The following is a 17732-nucleotide window of genomic DNA, read 5'->3' as shown; positions in this document are numbered from 1 at the left end:
ATGGGAATCTCCCATAATCTCTTCTTATGGGAATCTTTACAAATTTACATATACCATGCTAGATGTGGCTCCAAGAGCTTCATATACGCTATAACCTATGTAATCCTCAAAATGACGCTACTGTGTAGGGAATAAACATTATTTGTTTGGCAGATGAAAAAAATTGAAGTAAAGTTCAAACAATTTGCCTAAAGTTCCTGTAGGAAGGATTTAAAGCCAGACAATGTAGTCCCCAAGTTGTGTTTCTTAAATTAAGCTACATTGTCTTTCCATATGAAGAACGAACTGCTAAACAGGGGAAACAAGAATCCTCCCCTTTTTGGGCACAGGAGAGTGAACTCATTTCCATTGATTAGTAACATGGAGATGCAAATGAACATACCATCTTGGTGTGATAAGGTCAAGAGGATAGAAATTGTAACTATAAGGGCAGCTCATGCAATCATAAGGCTGCCTTTCCAAATAAACAGTTTATTACCGGACCAAGAATCAGAATCACCTTTGGTGTCCCACTCCCAGCTTGGGTGAGATTAGTTCAGCAGGGTTTTTAGTGAGGATGGAGGGAACTATATTGTGACCTGACTTTTTCCAATCCAGTCTTTTCAGGAAAGATGTGCTATTTTGATTTCTGTTGCTTTGATTTGTGTCTATTTTTTTTTTCCAATTTGTTCTGGACTTGGAAGGACAGAATATGATTATTACAATTAACTTCCCAACTCTTGCATTTGATAATATCCCAAATACTAAATTCAGTTTCAAGTAACATTTTGAGTTTATATTTACAAACTCAAAGATACCCAAAAAGCCAGAATTAAACCTGAATTGGGATTGTATGGTATGGAGAGAACAGAAGGAAGATGGATATTTATGCCATCCCTCCCATCATAGATACGTGGATAGACTGAAGTCAATGGACTGGGGTGGGCTGGAAGGGGAAGGATCTGGGACCTCAAATGACCTTTGATAAAGTAAATTATAGAGCTTTCAGTCTAAGAAAAAACTTTATTGCTTCAGATTAGAGGTCAGCAGGCTAGAAAGTCTTCTGTTTTGCAAATAGTTTTATTAGAACACAACCATGGCCACTCATATAATGCCTATGACCTATGGCTGCTCCTGCCTTCCATGGTTGAAGAGCTGCAACAGAGACCTGACAGATCATTTGGTCTGTGAAGCGTAAAGTTTTTTTCTATCTGGTTCTTTACGGAAAAGAATTTTTGGACCTGTGGTCTAGACTTAGGAAAGTGACTCAAACAGCCTGCAGGTGAAGGGAGAGCAAGGGATCAAAGGAAATAAGGACAAAGAAGTGTGCTTGGAGCTGGGACCTCTAGTGGGAACCAAAGATGACAGAAAACAAACTAAGGTGGAAACACCTCTTATGCCTTACCATGCAAGGTCCTTTCCCTTGTGAAGTGAGCAATGACATAACCTTCGATACTGAATTACATCCACTTAGTAAATTCCGAGAGGGTGAAGAAAGTGGTTTTTTTTTTCTTCTTCTCATCTTTCAAAATTAGTAGCACATAAACAACGTAAAACACAAGCACCGGTAATCAAAAATGTTTTAATGATTAATGTTTAGACATTATTTAACAGTGTGGGTATATCCAGATGAGCTAAGCACACTTTGACAAGCACACTATTGAATGTTATAGTTTCTGTATTGAAATATGTAAAGACATTTGCAAACTAGTACCTAGGAATGAAGACATACATTTACAAATATACACATTCTAGATTTGATAAGGTAAATGTAAACAGATGCTGTGACTCCTTCCAAACAGAAAACCCACAAGATTAATAAGAGAACCAAACGGATCCCTTCAGTATGAATGTGCAAAATTAAAGCATGGTAAACTGATATTTACATAAATATCAAACCCACAATTAGTTTATACATTGTCAATGACCTTCTAAGATGTGTCATGAGTGGTTCAATGAATTTTTTTTTTTTTTTCCAAATGGAGAAAGTACTCAGAGGCTAAACTCCAACACTTTTAAATGACACATAAAAGTCCTTATCTGTTTGACCACTGCCTCAATTTGAAGTGTAAGACATGATTTTAGATAAGCAGTCTATTGTTTTTAAACAAGTGGTTCTAAACAAATCTTTAAATTCTAAGTAGAAAAAAAAAATCACAGATGCTATTAGATTTACATTAAACAGGTTATCTCTCCATCCAATTTCCCAGTTCTCTTATGCTGTAGCTATCTGTTTAATTTTACCTTAATTTTTTTAAGGTTCCTCTCCTTTGTTAATTTTGGTAAACCAGGCACATTTAAAAGGAAGTCTGTCAAAACAGATAGCAGTACAGAAACCAATCCAAATTTGGACCCTAGCAACCAGTTCATCTATGGGACTCTGTCAAATGGTAAATATTCAATCATCTCTTAAAAAATACCAACCTCTCTCTCACTGGGTAAAGCAAAATGGACCTTTGTTTCTTATATAAAAACACTTAGCACTTCAGAAATTAAAAATGGCCTACTTACCCTACACTCTTCCTAAAATCTTGAGGACAAAGAATATATATTTAAGTTTCATCATGACTTCTTTAGAGCTCCCCACCCCCAATTTTTAATTTTTTTACATTATTATTAGTGGCACTCAAAATAAAAAAATAAGATCTGTTAAAAAGTTAAACTGACTGTTCCACTAGATTTGAGCCTGCTTGATTGAAAGCCAATATTATAAAACTGAAGGTGCCGTTTCTGATTTCACATCTAGCCAGTCACTTAAAATGACGCGTTACACGCTCGTTTCATAAATCATGGTCTTTGATTTTTCTAAACAGAGCTATTACAAATGAATACAAACTGGAAACATATCCTAATTTAAACTAATAAGCTTTGGGCCCTGCTTTTTAAATTTTAAGGCATGTGTGTTTCTCTACTGTAACAACACTGTACAAATTTACATTTACAATCACATGCATGATCTACAGTTTAAAAAAAAAATTTGGATTACAGTGTTTTAAATTGTGAATCACAATTCAGCACCTATCATGTTATAACTAATAAGGCAACAGCAGTGTCGAGTACTACGGTAACACTCCCTTTTCCATAGTCTAGCGCAGGGGTCGACAAGAGCCCGGAAATGTGAGAAATCTTATGCCTACTTGTATAATCTGTATACGTATTCTAGGGGTTTTGAACTGATGAAGGAGGTCCTACACAAATCACACTATTGTAGGCCGGACTAGTTACAGCAGCTGTTAACGAGCGTCGGGCACAAATCATTGTGCTTACAATCGCATGGCATGTCTGGAGGTGTTTGACTCTGCCACTTCAATCCTTCCGTTGCTTCCTTGGCTTCACGTTGTTTTCCAGGGAAGAAAAGCTGTTGGTGTGTCCATTCACAGCAGCCACAGACCCATTCTGGTGGTCCTTTTGGTAGCCTCTCCTCCGAGAGGCTCCTTTCTTGTTGTAAGTCTGAAATGCAAAAGGACAATGACAGCCACGTGACCATGGGGAGGTTTTCTTTACTAGGAATTGCATCCCTGACACTAGGCCTAGTTTCCTTTAGTAAGAGATAACTCTTGAGGTCAAGTAACCCTGTGCCAGCTTTTTGCTCTGGTTTAATCACTCTTCCATTGTTCTGAGGCTTAGGCTGAGTTTAAGTTCCCTGAATCACAGGCTACAGTAGAAATACTGTTCAAACCGTCAAAGAAAATTCTACCCTTCACTCTGTCTTTTTAGTATCTGATTCTGAATGGCAGACGATATGGCTTATGTGGCCAAATTAGTTTCTTTTGCTAGGAAGTAGCTCTCCAGAAACCCATGTCCCTTTCTTAAAATTTTCTCACTACCTCAGCAATTATTTCTGCCCTTTGTACAAAGTGCTATGTTTCTGAAAGCAATGAGGCAAAGACCCTAACCTTTAACCATCTATGTATCTGGTATGTTCCACAGTGTAGTCATAAACTATCAAGCCCAGCAGAGTAAAAATGTAACAAGTTATGCATGGGTCAGAGAAGAGAAGTGGCTGAGCCCCCAGTGGCTGCTCACACTACAGGATTTTCCTGACTCAGGACCCATGCATGGCCTCTACCCCTTGGCTCCAGACCTCCTGTGTCCTCCTTCCCCAAGTCAGTGTGCAGTACAACTACCATACACAGACTACAAAGTCAAGAACACACATAATCCAAGGGTGATAGGCTAAAGAAGATTCAATGGTGTCCGCCAAGTGGTCAGTCTCCCTAGGAGGTAATCTGTCCAAAATGGATCCTTCTGTGAGCAAAAACCTAATCATGTGCTTGGAAATTAATTAAACCCTCAAACTTGAGCATATCCACATATCCACTTGTAAACAAATCCACGTATCGGTGGATATGTAAGCAGACAGACAAAAGGAGCAGCTTTCTATCTATATCTGAGAACTGTGATGAAAATTTATTCTAAAGATTCATTTAGTCATGACATTCTAGGTAGCAGCCTAAGACTTGTGATTGAAATATCATCTCTCCTCCTATCTCTGCTGGAGATCAGAGACAAGCAGTTCAGCATTTGTTAACAGTTCTGTGCTTTCCATTTGGATTGCAAGACCCCCTTTCCCAGAATCTAGAACAGATTTCAGCTACTCTCCAACCCAACAAAGGCTCCATTAGAGCACGAATGGAGCACTTCTGGCACCCAGAAGTGGTTCCACATGACCTTGTTAAAAGATGGGATGAAGGCTTTTGTTGGAAAGATCCCAAATGTCAAGTTCCAGTGAACAGTGTGATTTACCTCAATGTAAAAGTTTGTGAAGAGAGCAATCAGGGAAATCATGTATGCAATCTGGAAATATAGCCAGCCAAGAGGGAACGCACATGGCCAGATGACCCCACAGCTGGTCTGAATGATTGTCAGCACAAACTGAACCTGGAGGAAGAAAAAGGACATAGATGAGCAGTCACAGCACAGAAGAGGTCCCATGCCAGATGCACTGGGTACCCAGCATCCCCAGGTTTCTGAATCAACATTTGCTAACATTTCTGTATGTACGACAGGTACTTCACGAACACAATGCACATACTACATTTGTCCTAAATGCTGTGTGTGAGCTTTCTACGTTCTCCCTCTCCCCTCCAAGCTCCTTGAAACATTTTCTTCAAAATTCAAGGATGCAGTGTCAAAAAACCCCCCAAAAAACAAAAACAACTTTTTTACCTTTTTTTTCCCCTTAAAGACAGGAGGGAAGGATATGGGGTGGGGTGGGGGGGTGTTTAAAGGGAACTGGTGATGTTACTGCATTATAAACAATCCAACTGGACATTCTTTCTCTTCTTTACCCATGTACCCTTTGGTTTGGTGAAGACTGATGAGCAGATTTAAATTCTTGGCAAATAATGCTAAGTCTACAGATGACTGCTAACGAGCAAACCCTGAAAGCACATGGTACTGCTTGAAGACACAGTATAAAAGGGTTAAAAAGGTGTATGGGCTACTGAAGTACACCTACAGGAAAAACAACAGAGGATAAGGATCTGCCCACTAGATTTCTGGAAGTTTGCAATGCTTCAATAGAGAGAATATATAATTGTTCCCCCTCCTTCTCTCTTTTTTTTTTGGTACTGGGGATTGAACCCAGGGGTGCTCTACCACTGTGCTACATCCCAAGTCCTTTTTATTTTTTGAGACAGTCTTGCTAACTTGCCCAGGCTGGCCTCAAACTTGTGATCCTCCTGCATTAGCCTCCTGAATCACTGGGATTACAGGTGTTTGACACTATACCCATTATACTCTTTTTTTAAGGTTAGTGCTCTAGGTTGAGGAGTAGTTGGGAGTGGGAGTGGTGTTTAACATAAATCTAAACAGATTCATGAGCACAATCTTCTACTTTAAAGTACAGAGCCTAAAGGGAAACCAACATCTTCAGTTTGTTCTTTCAAGTTCTGCTTCTGCCATAGCCATAATTGTGCATCACCAATCAATCTCCGCATCTCTTCTCCTCAGGTGTAACAAGGAGGCTAACGAACAATTATCCCCCTTCCAGGTGGTGAGAAAAAATTAACAAGAACTGTATAGCAGCTGGCAGAGGTGTTAATGAAATGTCAAACACTGGAGTAGCTCAGAAGGTTTTCTCAAGATTGTTATATTGAAAAACCACAAATGACAGGGAGGGATCTGAATCAGCTTGGTTGGTTTGGAAAAATGTGTGAATAAGGTACGACAAGGCCTGAGGGTGTGATGTCTATACCCCTTGGTCAGCCAGCTTTGGCCCACTGCCTCCATGTCCTCATCTACAAAATGGGAACAAAAAATATAGTCAGGCTACTTGAACAATCCATGTAAAATCATTAATTTAGTTAGCACGAGTGACTGACAGTATTTAACATTTGTAGGAGTAGTTGCAGTATTAATAAATAGTTCAAATAATTCACAAGGGGAGAGAACTGGGGTTTATAATACACTGACAACTGGGGAAGGCTTAAGAAAGTTTGGTGAAAAATAACTATCGAGTGCACAGAGTTCTGGCCTGTTCTGGCAGGATAAGTCTTGGGAAGGGACTGTTGTCGGAAGTTGAGCAGGAGCCATTCTCACCAACAGGTGCTCTGCTACTTGGGGGCTGAGAGGTCAGCTGGCAAATATCCTCACTGTCTAACAAGCTATAGGCACCCCAGATGCACAATACTCCACAGCTCCATCTGAAACTCCTGAGAACACAGTTTCCACTGTGGATTTTGGACTGTAATTAGAAAACCCAAGTAATACACACATGTGCATACATGTGTGTTTGTGTATACAAACCAAGAGTGAAGAACTGAATGTGAGGTTGAGAAATTGGATTAAGCCTGCCTTCCCTCATCCTACAATTCAATTAGCTGCATGTCCATGGCAGTTTCTCCACTGATTAAAAATAAGAACATTCCCTGATCTGCCTGTTTCACTGGATTAAATGAAAAGGGTGGGGAAGAAATATCTGAAATGCTAGTAAACCATAAGGATGGGAAGAGGTCTGTGTCTAGCAGGGAGCAAGTCCTGGGGGAAATGGGCCGAGTCACTCACCAGCTGTCCCTGAGTGATGTACTTCTTCCACCAGAGGTATGGGCGCATGGAGGGTACAGATGACAAGCCATAGTACGAGTACATGAGGACGTGGATGAAGCTATTAAGTGTGGCACCGAAATAAGCTGCAGGTACAGGGGGGATTTGGGAGGAGGATGTATTAGCATTTTATGAATAACAGGTGAAAAAAAAATCCAACATACATTCTGAGCCAGAAAGAGAGCTGCTTTTGAGCAGAAGCAGCAGCAAGCACTGCATGGATGTGTAAGGAGAGTGCAATCCCCAGTAGGGCAGGCAGCCATCAAGAAGCCTTAAGCCCCAGCAGGGGTCAGCTGGAGTCTCAAGGTAGCCATCTGACACAGAAGCCGTCATTCCATGTGCCATGCTCTGGCACCTGCAGGCTTGGCTGCCAGACACCCCAAACTCCCAGAGGCAGCTGCTTTTTTTTCCATGCCCAACTGCCTCAGATGTGTTATTCTGAAGGTCGGGGGCAGACAGCTGACGGGTGACATGCTCAAAACAAGCTATTTCCACACATTTGCTGAGGTCTGGAGAGGCCTTTGAAGTCACCTTCTAATTATTCCCCAGTATTGCAATGCTGAAGTCATGGTTTTTATTAATAACAGAGTCCAGTGTCAGTTCCTTAGGGATGAAAGATCCATCTCATCACATGACCTCCAATTTCCAGTAGGACCACGGGTTTTCAGACTATCTGTCCTCCTTGACAGTGAACAATGAAACAACGGCACCAGCACTTCCTTGTGCAGCTGGAGATGGACAAAGTAGGTGCTAGGGAATGAGCTTCTACTGGCTATGACAGGAATTGGCCTGTGACCTTGGACGAGTCAAGTCCACTCTCTTGGTTCAGTTTCTTACTGACCAGGTGGGATTTAAAATTTGAAAATTAAAAGTCCTTTTTTTCTATGCTGGGAATTGAACCCAGGGACACTCTACCAACTGAGCTACATCCCTAGCCCTTTTAATTTTTATGGAGATAGGATCTTGCTAACTTGCCTAGGCTGGGCTTGAATCTATGATCTTCCTGCCTCAGCCTCTAAAGTAGCTGGGATTATTGGCATATGCCATCAAGCCCCACTAATGTGATGTCCTCTAAATGTAAATAAGGGCTGTCTCTATTAGAATGTTGGTCAGTCATGAGGTCTGAGTGGGGAAACACTAGGGAAGCAGGGAGCTAAACCAACCCTTCCAAGGTCTCGATTGCCTCCCAAGCCCAAAGGAGCTGTATTTGCAATGTCCATTCTGGTTCTAAAACTTTAATGCTCTATGGAGCTTGGTGGACTGAGCTAATCAAGGGAAGTGCAATCCTAGAGGGGAAGAAAATCCATGAATAGATCTAAAGTTCCTCAAATTCTTCAGTGTTAGAATGATAAAAATTGTGATCCAGACATCTGTTAAAACTCTCAAGTTGAACTTGAAGGCAACAATTTAATTTCTGGAAATTGAGACCTTAGCATACTTCTATCATATTTGACATAAGTCAGAAAACATGCTTCTGATGACCAGAAGACCACACTTTATTAGAACATGTGGAGACCTGATGTACGGCCAGCCTGCTTCCTGGCATGCACTCGGTGTTCTGACTCCATTTTCCTGGTGTGGCTGTCAGGCAAAACACTTTCTACACTGTAGAGAACCAATATTTTGAGAGAACCAGGAACAGTTGCCTCTGATGAATGCTGTCTCCATCCCTTAATTGGTCCTAGGGTGGTATCCCCCTCATCTCACTCCATCAGCACAGGATGTTCACTAAGCTAGAAAAAGGTTGTGTGCGCATAGGCCATATAAACTGTCATTAAAATCTACTTGGACACAAAATTCAAAAGCTTGACCTAGGGATCTACAGAAACAGCATCTTCTCTGAAAAAATCTTAGTTTCAATTCAGACTCTGTTCACACCTGTTCCCAAAGCCTCCCCCCTCTCTAATACTTACAGTGGCCACATGGTACCCAGTTCATCACAAACCACCAGATGTTGAACATGGTGGCGTGGTGGTAGACATGCAGGACTGTGATCTGGTGGTTGTTCTTGCGCAGGATGAAGAAAAATGTGTCCATGAATTCTATGAGTTTAGAGAAGTAATACCACCAAAGGACGTGGATGATCTGAGAGAAAGGGGTCAAAGGAGTAAAGGTTTATCTTTGATGCTGCTCTGGAATATTGCCTCTGACATGTTCCACTGACATCCCAGAATCCAATACCAACCCAGAGATGCCCAAGTGCTCCACTAGCTTCTAACACCTCTCAGGTGTCACCCTGGTAGCTCTGGTCACTGTGAATGCCTTGAACCAAAGGACATAGTGGTGGGTGGGAGGATGGGGGGACGACGGGGAATTGAAATGACAACAGGGAAAGTCTTCAAAGGGCCCCTGACCCTCTTCAACACTCTAATAAGAATAAGAAGTGCAAGACTTAAAACTCTGAAGATGATTTACTGCCTCTGGACGTAGTCTGCAGAGCTGTTAGTAGAGAAAAAACTGCTAAAAAGATGAGTTTGATTTCAGGGGCTGACACGGGCAGGTGACATAATATATGGTAAAGGAACCAGAACTTGCAACGTCTGGTCACTGACCAATTAACATGTCCAATAGCTATTCAAAGGAAATGCCTGCTCATACTAAGCTTCAACTGTTAGCCTTTTATTTGAAAAACAAAATCTCAGAGTAGAAGGAGAATTCTATCTTTAAAACCATTAATGGAGAAGGTACTTCTAAGAGGGATTTTAATTTTATTATCCTTATGATCCCACTTATGTAAATAAAAAACCTGATAAATGTCTGTGATTTTTCCCTGTCAACTGATAACAGGAGTTATTTTTATAGAGATGGTGGTTTTAGTTTTCACTTTATACCTTGCATGTTCAAATTTTCATACCATGTATACACATTGCTTTTCTGACTCTTTTAAAAATATCAACAAGGATTATCTGAGAGGGGAGGTTATGGTCAATTCTGGCTTTTGTATAAACCAAACAACACTTATCTAATCAATATTATTTATGAGATACAGTACCTTCATGTCTGATTCTCCCGCACTGCGTGTGCCCTGACAAAAGAAGTTGTAGCTGCCTTGCCACACTCCTGTCACCAACTAAAAAAGAGGGGGGAAAAATCACCCACAGTATCAGAACCATGTAAAGCACTATGCGATTAAATTTCTTTGATTTCATAATCTGTGAAGATTTACTTTGGGCTGTGCTGAGGCAACTGCTCTAAGAATAAGCAACCATGGGGAAGTCTGAAGGAAGAGAAAACATGAAATACTTGAACCTTCATTTCACAAAGTGTGGGCACTTTGGCAGATTAAGTGGGAACCTGGGAGTCATTTCCAGGCTGCTGCCTGCAGAGAACCTCCTTTATCTGGTTGTCTCTCTAAAGAATCCTCAGTTCATCACCAGCTTGGACCTAGCCCACCATCCCACGCCAGCTGCTTCCAATGACTTTCCCTGCACCAAGGCAGAGCATCGAAATTACAAATCAGACAAGAATCACAGGGTCAGGGTGAGGCATTTCTGACCTAGTAGTCTGGCATGGGATCCAAGAATCTGTAATTTTACCAAGTTCCCAAGTGGTACTGAGGATGATTTTTGGGGAACACAATTTGAAATTCACTGGTACAGGTCTTGGGAAAACTCAGTTCAATTTTATTTTCCTCATCATTTCCTGTTGCTGTGTCATCCTCTGGACCTATGAATTAGACTTCTGCAGACTGCACCTGTATCTCATAATTCACCTGTAGCAGTTAGCAGTGTGGTGTCAAAGGAAGGACCCCAGAACTAGGGTGCAATCTCTGTGTTACCATCCTGCAATTATCCCTACCTCACCAAAGGAGCTGTTTACTCCTGGACACAAGAGAAGAAATGACCTTAACAGCTGACACAGAAAGTTTAACTTGACCATTTCACGCTGTCCATCCACCAAGTTCCAGGCTAATACCATGAGATGCTACAGTTTGTCTATGTAAACTGTAGCTCACTGCTCCTTTTGAGCTTTCTCCTGAAGCCCAGAGCAACCTTGAGTTTTCCTGGTGACCAGCTGCTGCCAGCAGGGGAGAAATCTGAGATGACCTGCCTTGAGCCAGATCCCGTTCAGTACCCAGTTCAGGAAGGCCACAGGTTTTCAAAGTTACCCCCACAACCAGCAACATCAGCATCACACAGGAACTTGTAAGAAATGCAAACTTCTCGGCAGTCATCAAGAACACAGACAATAATAAAGTGCTGAAGAGGATGAGAAGAAAAAAGAACACTTCTACACTGCTGGTGGGATTGTAAATCAGTTTAACCACTCTAGAAATCAATATGGGGGTTCCTCAAAAGACTAGCGGTAGAACCACTATATAACTCGGCTATCCCACTGCTCGGAATTTATCCTAAAGAATTAAAGTCACTGCACTACAGTGATACGTGCATACAATATTTGCAGCAGCACAATTCACAACAGTCAAACTACAGAACCAGCCTAGGTGTCCATCAACAGATAAATGGTTAAAGATAACGGAATATATATACAATGAAATTTTATTCAGCCATAAAGAAACATAAAATTGTCATTTTCATGAAAAATGGATGGAACTCAAGATCATTATGTCAAGCAAAATAAGCCAAACTCTAGCTTCCACATATAAAATATACAAAACTTAAGAATTGCATGTTTTCTCTTATATGTAGATGCTACACAGGAAAGGAAAAGAAAGATGGGGGTGGGAATCTCATGAAAATCAAAGGGAGATCAGTAAAGGAAAGGGATAATGGGGGTTAGGAGAAGTGCTAGGGAGTGATATTGTCCAAATTATATTGTTATGTGTGCATGCATGAATATGTAATAATGTAATAATGAATCCCATCATTATGTATAACTATAATGTACCAATTTTAAAAATGTGGAGGAAAAAAAAAGAAGTGTAAATTCTTGAACCCATCTCCATACCTTCAGAATCTAAAACTCTGGGGTAAACCACCAAGGCTAGGCCTCAGAGTCCTGGATCACAGACCCCTTTGAGAACCTCATGCTGTGGTTTTCAAAGTATAGTCCCACACCCCCAGTCCCCCCGCCAGGAACTTGTCAGAAGCAGTCTCAGGCCCCACTCTAGATCTTGCAAACCAAAAACTTCTGGGTATAAAGCCCCCTGCCGTTTATTGTGGTGCTAGGATTGGAACTCAGGGCCTTGTCCATGCTAAGCAAGCACTCTACCATGGAGCTACATTCCCAGCCCTTTTAATTTTACTTACTTTTGAGACAGGGTCTTGCTAAATTTCCCATGTTGTCCTTGAACCTGAGCTCCTCCTGTCTTAGCCTCCTGAATAGCTGGGATTACAGATGTGTGCCACCATGACTGGTCCAGTGGCATGCTTTAATAGGTGATTTTGACGAAGTTTTTTTTGGCAGGGAACGTGGTGGTACTGGGGATTAAATTCAGGGGCACTTGACCACTGAGCCACATCCCCAGCCCTATTTTGTACTTTATTTAGAGACAGGGTTCTCAATTAGTTGCTTAGTGCCTCTCTGTTGCTGAGCCTGGCTTTGAATTCAGAATCCTCCTGCCTCAGCCTCCCAAGCCACTGGGATTACAGGTGTGCACTACCACACCCCCAGTGCAGTTAAGATTTGAAAACCATTAGCTTAAAGCTGTGGTTCCCATTCTAGCTGCACAGCAGGACTACCTGGGGAGCTTTAAAAAAATGACCAGTGCCTGGCCTCACCCCAACCCATGAAACCAGGATCCTACAGTCTTCAAGGTAATTCCAGCATGTAACCAGGGCTGGGAACCAAAGGTTTCAAATTATTGAACTTAAAGTAGGAAATGGTTTGCCTACCAAGAGTGTTTTGGGAAAAAGAGTACAGAACCCAGACACTCCAGCTACACCCCCACTGCCCTTGAGCACAGGAGTTTAGCCTGGTGAAAAACGCAGATTCCCTCCAAGTACAGCAGGTTCAGACAAGGGTCTGAACACATACTGCTGTAATTCCATCCAGTCTGACCTCAAAAATAAATGCCAGGCGTGGGTGTAGCCACTGAACTCACACTGAACACTTGGCTTAGTATCTGATTTTTCTTCTAACATCCTTTGTGCTGTTTTCCTTCTGCTTCATCATCTTCTACACACAAAAAAGCATTAAGAGTTAACACAGTTACTGTGGCTAAAGAACAGCACTGGGATTCTGTGCTACTGGACTCACGTAGGGAAGCATCATTTTATAATGACAAGCTCTGTGGATTAGGAGGAGGCTTGAGTGGGAGACCAGCACCTGAGGCAAAATGGCCAATTCCCACAGGCCCTTGTCATTTTCACTGTCAGAGATGAGGGTGGACTAAATTATCTCTAATGGTTCTCAATTCTATTCTTCAATTCTCCATTAGGACTTTAAAAACAGACTGCACAATATTCTATGTTCTCTCTGAAAGATCAGTACCTACACACTTTTTTGGTCTTATACCTCCCAAAGTCATCACCAGTTAAGTAGGTCACATGCAGACTTTTCAGAAGTTCTGAGATTCAAGATACAAATGAGTGGATAGGAGGAGGGTGTGGAGTCCTGAGGAGACCTGAATGGAGAGAGGAAGTACTGCCCAGGCACTCTTTTCTTTTCTGCCTTTATTCTACTCCTCATGAGGGAACTGATGAGCCACTTCTGTGGGTTGAGGGCACAGAAAGGGCAAACACACTTTCTATTGAAATATTCACTTAATAACGCAGTGAAGTTTTCATGAAGATAATTTTGTACAATTAAAAATTTACTAACATGATTGTCTTCGTTAGATTTAACTTTTGAACTTCTATCATCTTAAAAATATTATATCCTGGGACCTACTGTTATCTTTCTTCCAACTACTATTTTGGTTTGTAGTGTCCTGAGATGTTGTAAGTTGATTTTTCTTTTGTCAACTTGTAACTGGATGGGTAGTGTGTGCACATGAATGTACAGGTACATATGACTGCATTCATGGATGCCATGTTCAGTCCAGCAGGGTGGGGAAAATCAAGGCACTCTCCGGAGAATAAGAGAACAAATCTTCCCTTTTAATTCTGTAGGTGCCTTAATCTTCAGTATGGGTGCTGATTAAGGGGCTCTTGTTAACTCAGCAGATGGGACTCTCCTGACATCTGCTTCCTTTCTTTTGTCTTCCAGAATATAGGTGTTACTGCCTTGCTTCTTTAAGCTAATTAAGCTAAATTTCCATTTGCCCTTCTCCACTGCCCCTGATAAATGGGGTGGGGGGGGGGGGAGTCCCTAGATAAAACACTGCAAAGGTGAAGAAACTCAAGCCCACACTGGGTGGTGAATTCCTTGGCTATTGAAGCATGAACTAGCTGCACACCCAGGAGGCTACTCATTCTGTGGTCTTTCTCTTGGCCAGGGCTGAGCATTCCTCCTCTACCTGTACAGCCCCTGTGGAGGCCTGAAGCTTCACTGCAATGCTCTTTCCACTGCCGTTGCCACTTACCATTCTCCTGGGGCTACAGTGCCTCTCAAACCATTAATTCCATGTTTAAAACCCTGCAGAAATTCATCATTGCCTTCAGAATGAAACCCCAAATCCTAGGCACAGTGTTCAGGTATTCATGTTATTCTATAATTAACCCTAAGCTTACCTTTCACTACTTCCTACCTATAGTCAAACCAGACCTCTTTCTATTTTCCAAACACCCTGTACTTAACTACTAATAGAAGGGGAAAATTGTAGGTTGGGCATTAGGCCATTATATCCTAGCTTCTGCATGCTGAGCCAGGAACCTTGGGACCAAGGTATTCTAATCTCTTTAAGCTTCAAGTTCCTTACTCTTCAAATGGAATATATGCTTTTACCTCAAAAGGATGTGATTAGAAGTCAGTGAGAAAAAAATATGTCATGTTTATCTTACCCACATGGTATATAGGATAAGTATAACAAATGCTGGCAATAACCATTATTTCCCTTCAACTAGAATGTTCTCTGTACCCAAGTACCCTCAATCTCCAGCTCTCAAAATCCTCTTTCAAAGTTCAAACTTCTATTTTCTTCATGATTTCTCCCTTGAGGACTGCACACTGGAGTTTATTTCCCTTCCTCTAGATTCACCCTGCTACGACTTGTAGTTATTTGATCACATGCTCCTTTCAGCCTTTGTGCTCTGCTTTAAGCTCTTCTGTAAGCTTTCTGGAGGGTGGTGACTGTGACTCCCACATCAATAGGTTCAGTACAGAAAGTAAACAGGAGGTGCTAAACAAATATTTGCAAAACTAATGACAAAAGTTTAAGACACTGCATTGCTTTTACCAAAATCCATGCCTAATGTTTCATTTGCAGAAAAAAAGCTTTACTTCATTTTTACTTTGCAAATGGAGAAATTAAAATGCCAGAAAGTACTTCAATAAGGCTTGAATATGATAATGGACATCTGAATTCTGTTTATAAAAGGAAAACAATTCCATATCAACATTCATTCTGGGGATATTGAAATTTTCAAATATCCTTGATTTCAGAAGAGAAGGAATTTAACCCACACTGACCAAGGACCTGTGTTACAAGTGTGTTCATCTAAGACTATCAAACCTCCATGAAATGGGGGCAGTATAGAGGCTCCCTCCATCCTTGTGAGAGGACACAATGTGCCCATGGGTAGTGGATCCCAGAAGCTCTCAAAGCATAGGACTGATCTTCCCTCCAGACCACTAGGAACACACCAGTGGAGATGGGGCTTCAATCAAAGTCATATTAGCCACTATTTCCTTTTAGGGCTCAGGCCTGGCTTCTCGCCAACAAGTTTCCTTGGATAATGCTGGAAAATTCATCATGCTGCACCTAAGAGATACTGCAGGGGCAGAGGGACCCAGAGATGGACAAGCGAGACACTGAAAGTAAGAGCAGTTGGCTACCTTGGGCTTCTATATATAAGCTCAAAAGAGGGCAGGACCATGCTAGTGTGAAAAAGCAGGCCATACCAAATCACCTGCCACATTCCCAACTCTCCATACCACCAGCTACTCCAGGAACAACCCAGGAAGCATTATTTACATGGCTTTTTCCAAGTAACCAAGATATAAGCAGTACCACTGTAAAACCTTATGTGCTTTCTCCTTCCCTGGAGTAATGCAAACTTTAATTAGGCAAGGAGCATGTGAAGGGCTATAATTAAAACACAGAAGCTTTTTTTCCTCCTTAGGAGACAAATTCAATAACCAAAGGTGGTTTAGTACATCTTTTCAACAAATGAAGAAAATTTAGGCAAGTATCACAGCTGAGCCTGGATGTTAAAAGTTGTGGACTCAATCATTTTTAGTGGGGAGAACTGACTTTTCCCAGTTAACATCACATTTAACCACAAATGAAGTATAACCTTTAGCAGGGCACTTTCTGGAATGCTACCAAAGCACCTCAGGAAATAAAGTCATTTGAAACACTTAAAGACTAAGTAGAAAAATATCACCCTGGTGGCCCTTATCAGACCTTCACCCTAACATTCCAAGATCTCAGAGAAATAAGATCACTCCTTTCCAAAGGGGATGGCTCTTTTAGTGATAAGAGCTAGCTAGATGATCTGGAGACTGTCCTCTAAACAGAATGGAATGACAGGTAATAAAAACACTCTCCATACTTGAATTCAACTGCATCACAGGGCCTGAGGCACTTTGCTAAGCAACACCATTAAGAGCAAGCAGAGCTGACATTTTTCATAGCTTTGATCATTTTTGTGAGTTCCCAAGTATATAATTTTTAGATCTGGTACAAGCACATGTTTTAAATGAGAAAACGGAGTTGAAGAAGTGATATGGGTAGCCTGAGGCCACACAGCTTCTTGGTGGTTGGCACCTTGGGACTAGGACACAGGAATTCTGACCCAGTCCAAGTGCAACTCAGACAGAAGTTCCAAGCTCCTCTGACCTTCCTTGTCTGTTTCTGAATTCTTAGTTAAGGGCATGACGGGGATACATTATCCCTGCATAATTCTGGAGAAAAGTAGACCTTTAGCTATATCTTCATCCTGAGCAGACTTTTGGTTTAAAATTAACTACCAGGGGCTGGGGATATAGCTCAGTGGTGGAGCACTTGCCTAGCATACAGGAGGCCCTAGGTTTGATACCCAGTACTAGGAAAAACATTTTAACTATAAGCTATTACAAAATTAAAAGCACCTATATCCTCTAGTGGTTTAGCTGACCAATTTTGGCAGTGCCATTATAGAACACAGTCAAGCCAAAGAACATGGCTTTGAATTTCAAATCTCTCATGTCCCAAGTCCATTAAGATAAATTAGCATCTAAGCTCTCCATAAGTGCTTCTTCCTTCTCTTTATGTTCCAGATGAATGGCATCCTCTTGGTTAAGTCAGACAGGTTCTGTACATTTGAGAAGTCTTTAGAACAATGCACAAAGAAATAATTTGTCCTCAGGCCAACCTGAAACAGGTATATCTAGCATCTTCAAGTCCCAGGCCCTGCCCTTTTATGCTGTAGGTCTTTTTTTCTTACTGTCCAGACTTCTTGGAACTTTCCCCCCAGTAGAAAGTGAAATGAACATTAAGGGAATAAGTCTAGTAACTGGCATAAGGTAGCCACTATGTAAGTCTTTGATATGATTCTAGCAAAAGGGCCCATAACTAGGTCTGAAGTGGTGCTGCTCCAACTGTAAGGAAGCCCTCATCAAAGAATTCCTTGTTTAATTTAAAGAAAGGTCTCTAGCCCACCTACTGAGTCTTGCTTTGCAGAGTTAAGTCTGTTTTAGTAGAAGATCTGAAGTGTGATGTG

General features: G+C 41.4%; 1 protein-coding gene across 2 annotated transcripts in view; it reads right to left on the bottom strand.

Annotated features, from left to right (window-relative positions):
- Positions 1-1542: 1542 nt before the first annotated feature.
- Positions 1543-17732, bottom strand: part of Elovl5 (ELOVL fatty acid elongase 5) — a 95780-nt gene continuing 79590 nt past the window's right edge. For both annotated transcript variants that reach the window (XM_071613309.1, XM_027938214.2), the window contains exons 4-8: positions 10019-10096; positions 8940-9111; positions 6988-7112; positions 4726-4860; positions 1543-3429 (exon numbers count right to left, since the gene is read on the bottom strand). In XM_071613309.1, the coding sequence (XP_071469410.1) occupies positions 3286-3429; positions 4726-4860; positions 6988-7112; positions 8940-9111; positions 10019-10096 (654 nt within the window). In that variant the 3' untranslated portion in view covers positions 1543-3285. The remainder of the gene's footprint in view (positions 3430-4725; positions 4861-6987; positions 7113-8939; positions 9112-10018; positions 10097-17732) is intronic.

The sequence above is a fragment of the Marmota flaviventris genome, chromosome 6 (genome assembly GCF_047511675.1).
Source record: "Marmota flaviventris isolate mMarFla1 chromosome 6, mMarFla1.hap1, whole genome shotgun sequence".
Taxonomy (NCBI): Eukaryota; Metazoa; Chordata; class Mammalia; order Rodentia; family Sciuridae; genus Marmota; species Marmota flaviventris.
The sequence above is the reverse complement of the archived record's forward strand: the minus strand, read 5'-3'. Positions and strand labels throughout refer to the sequence as shown.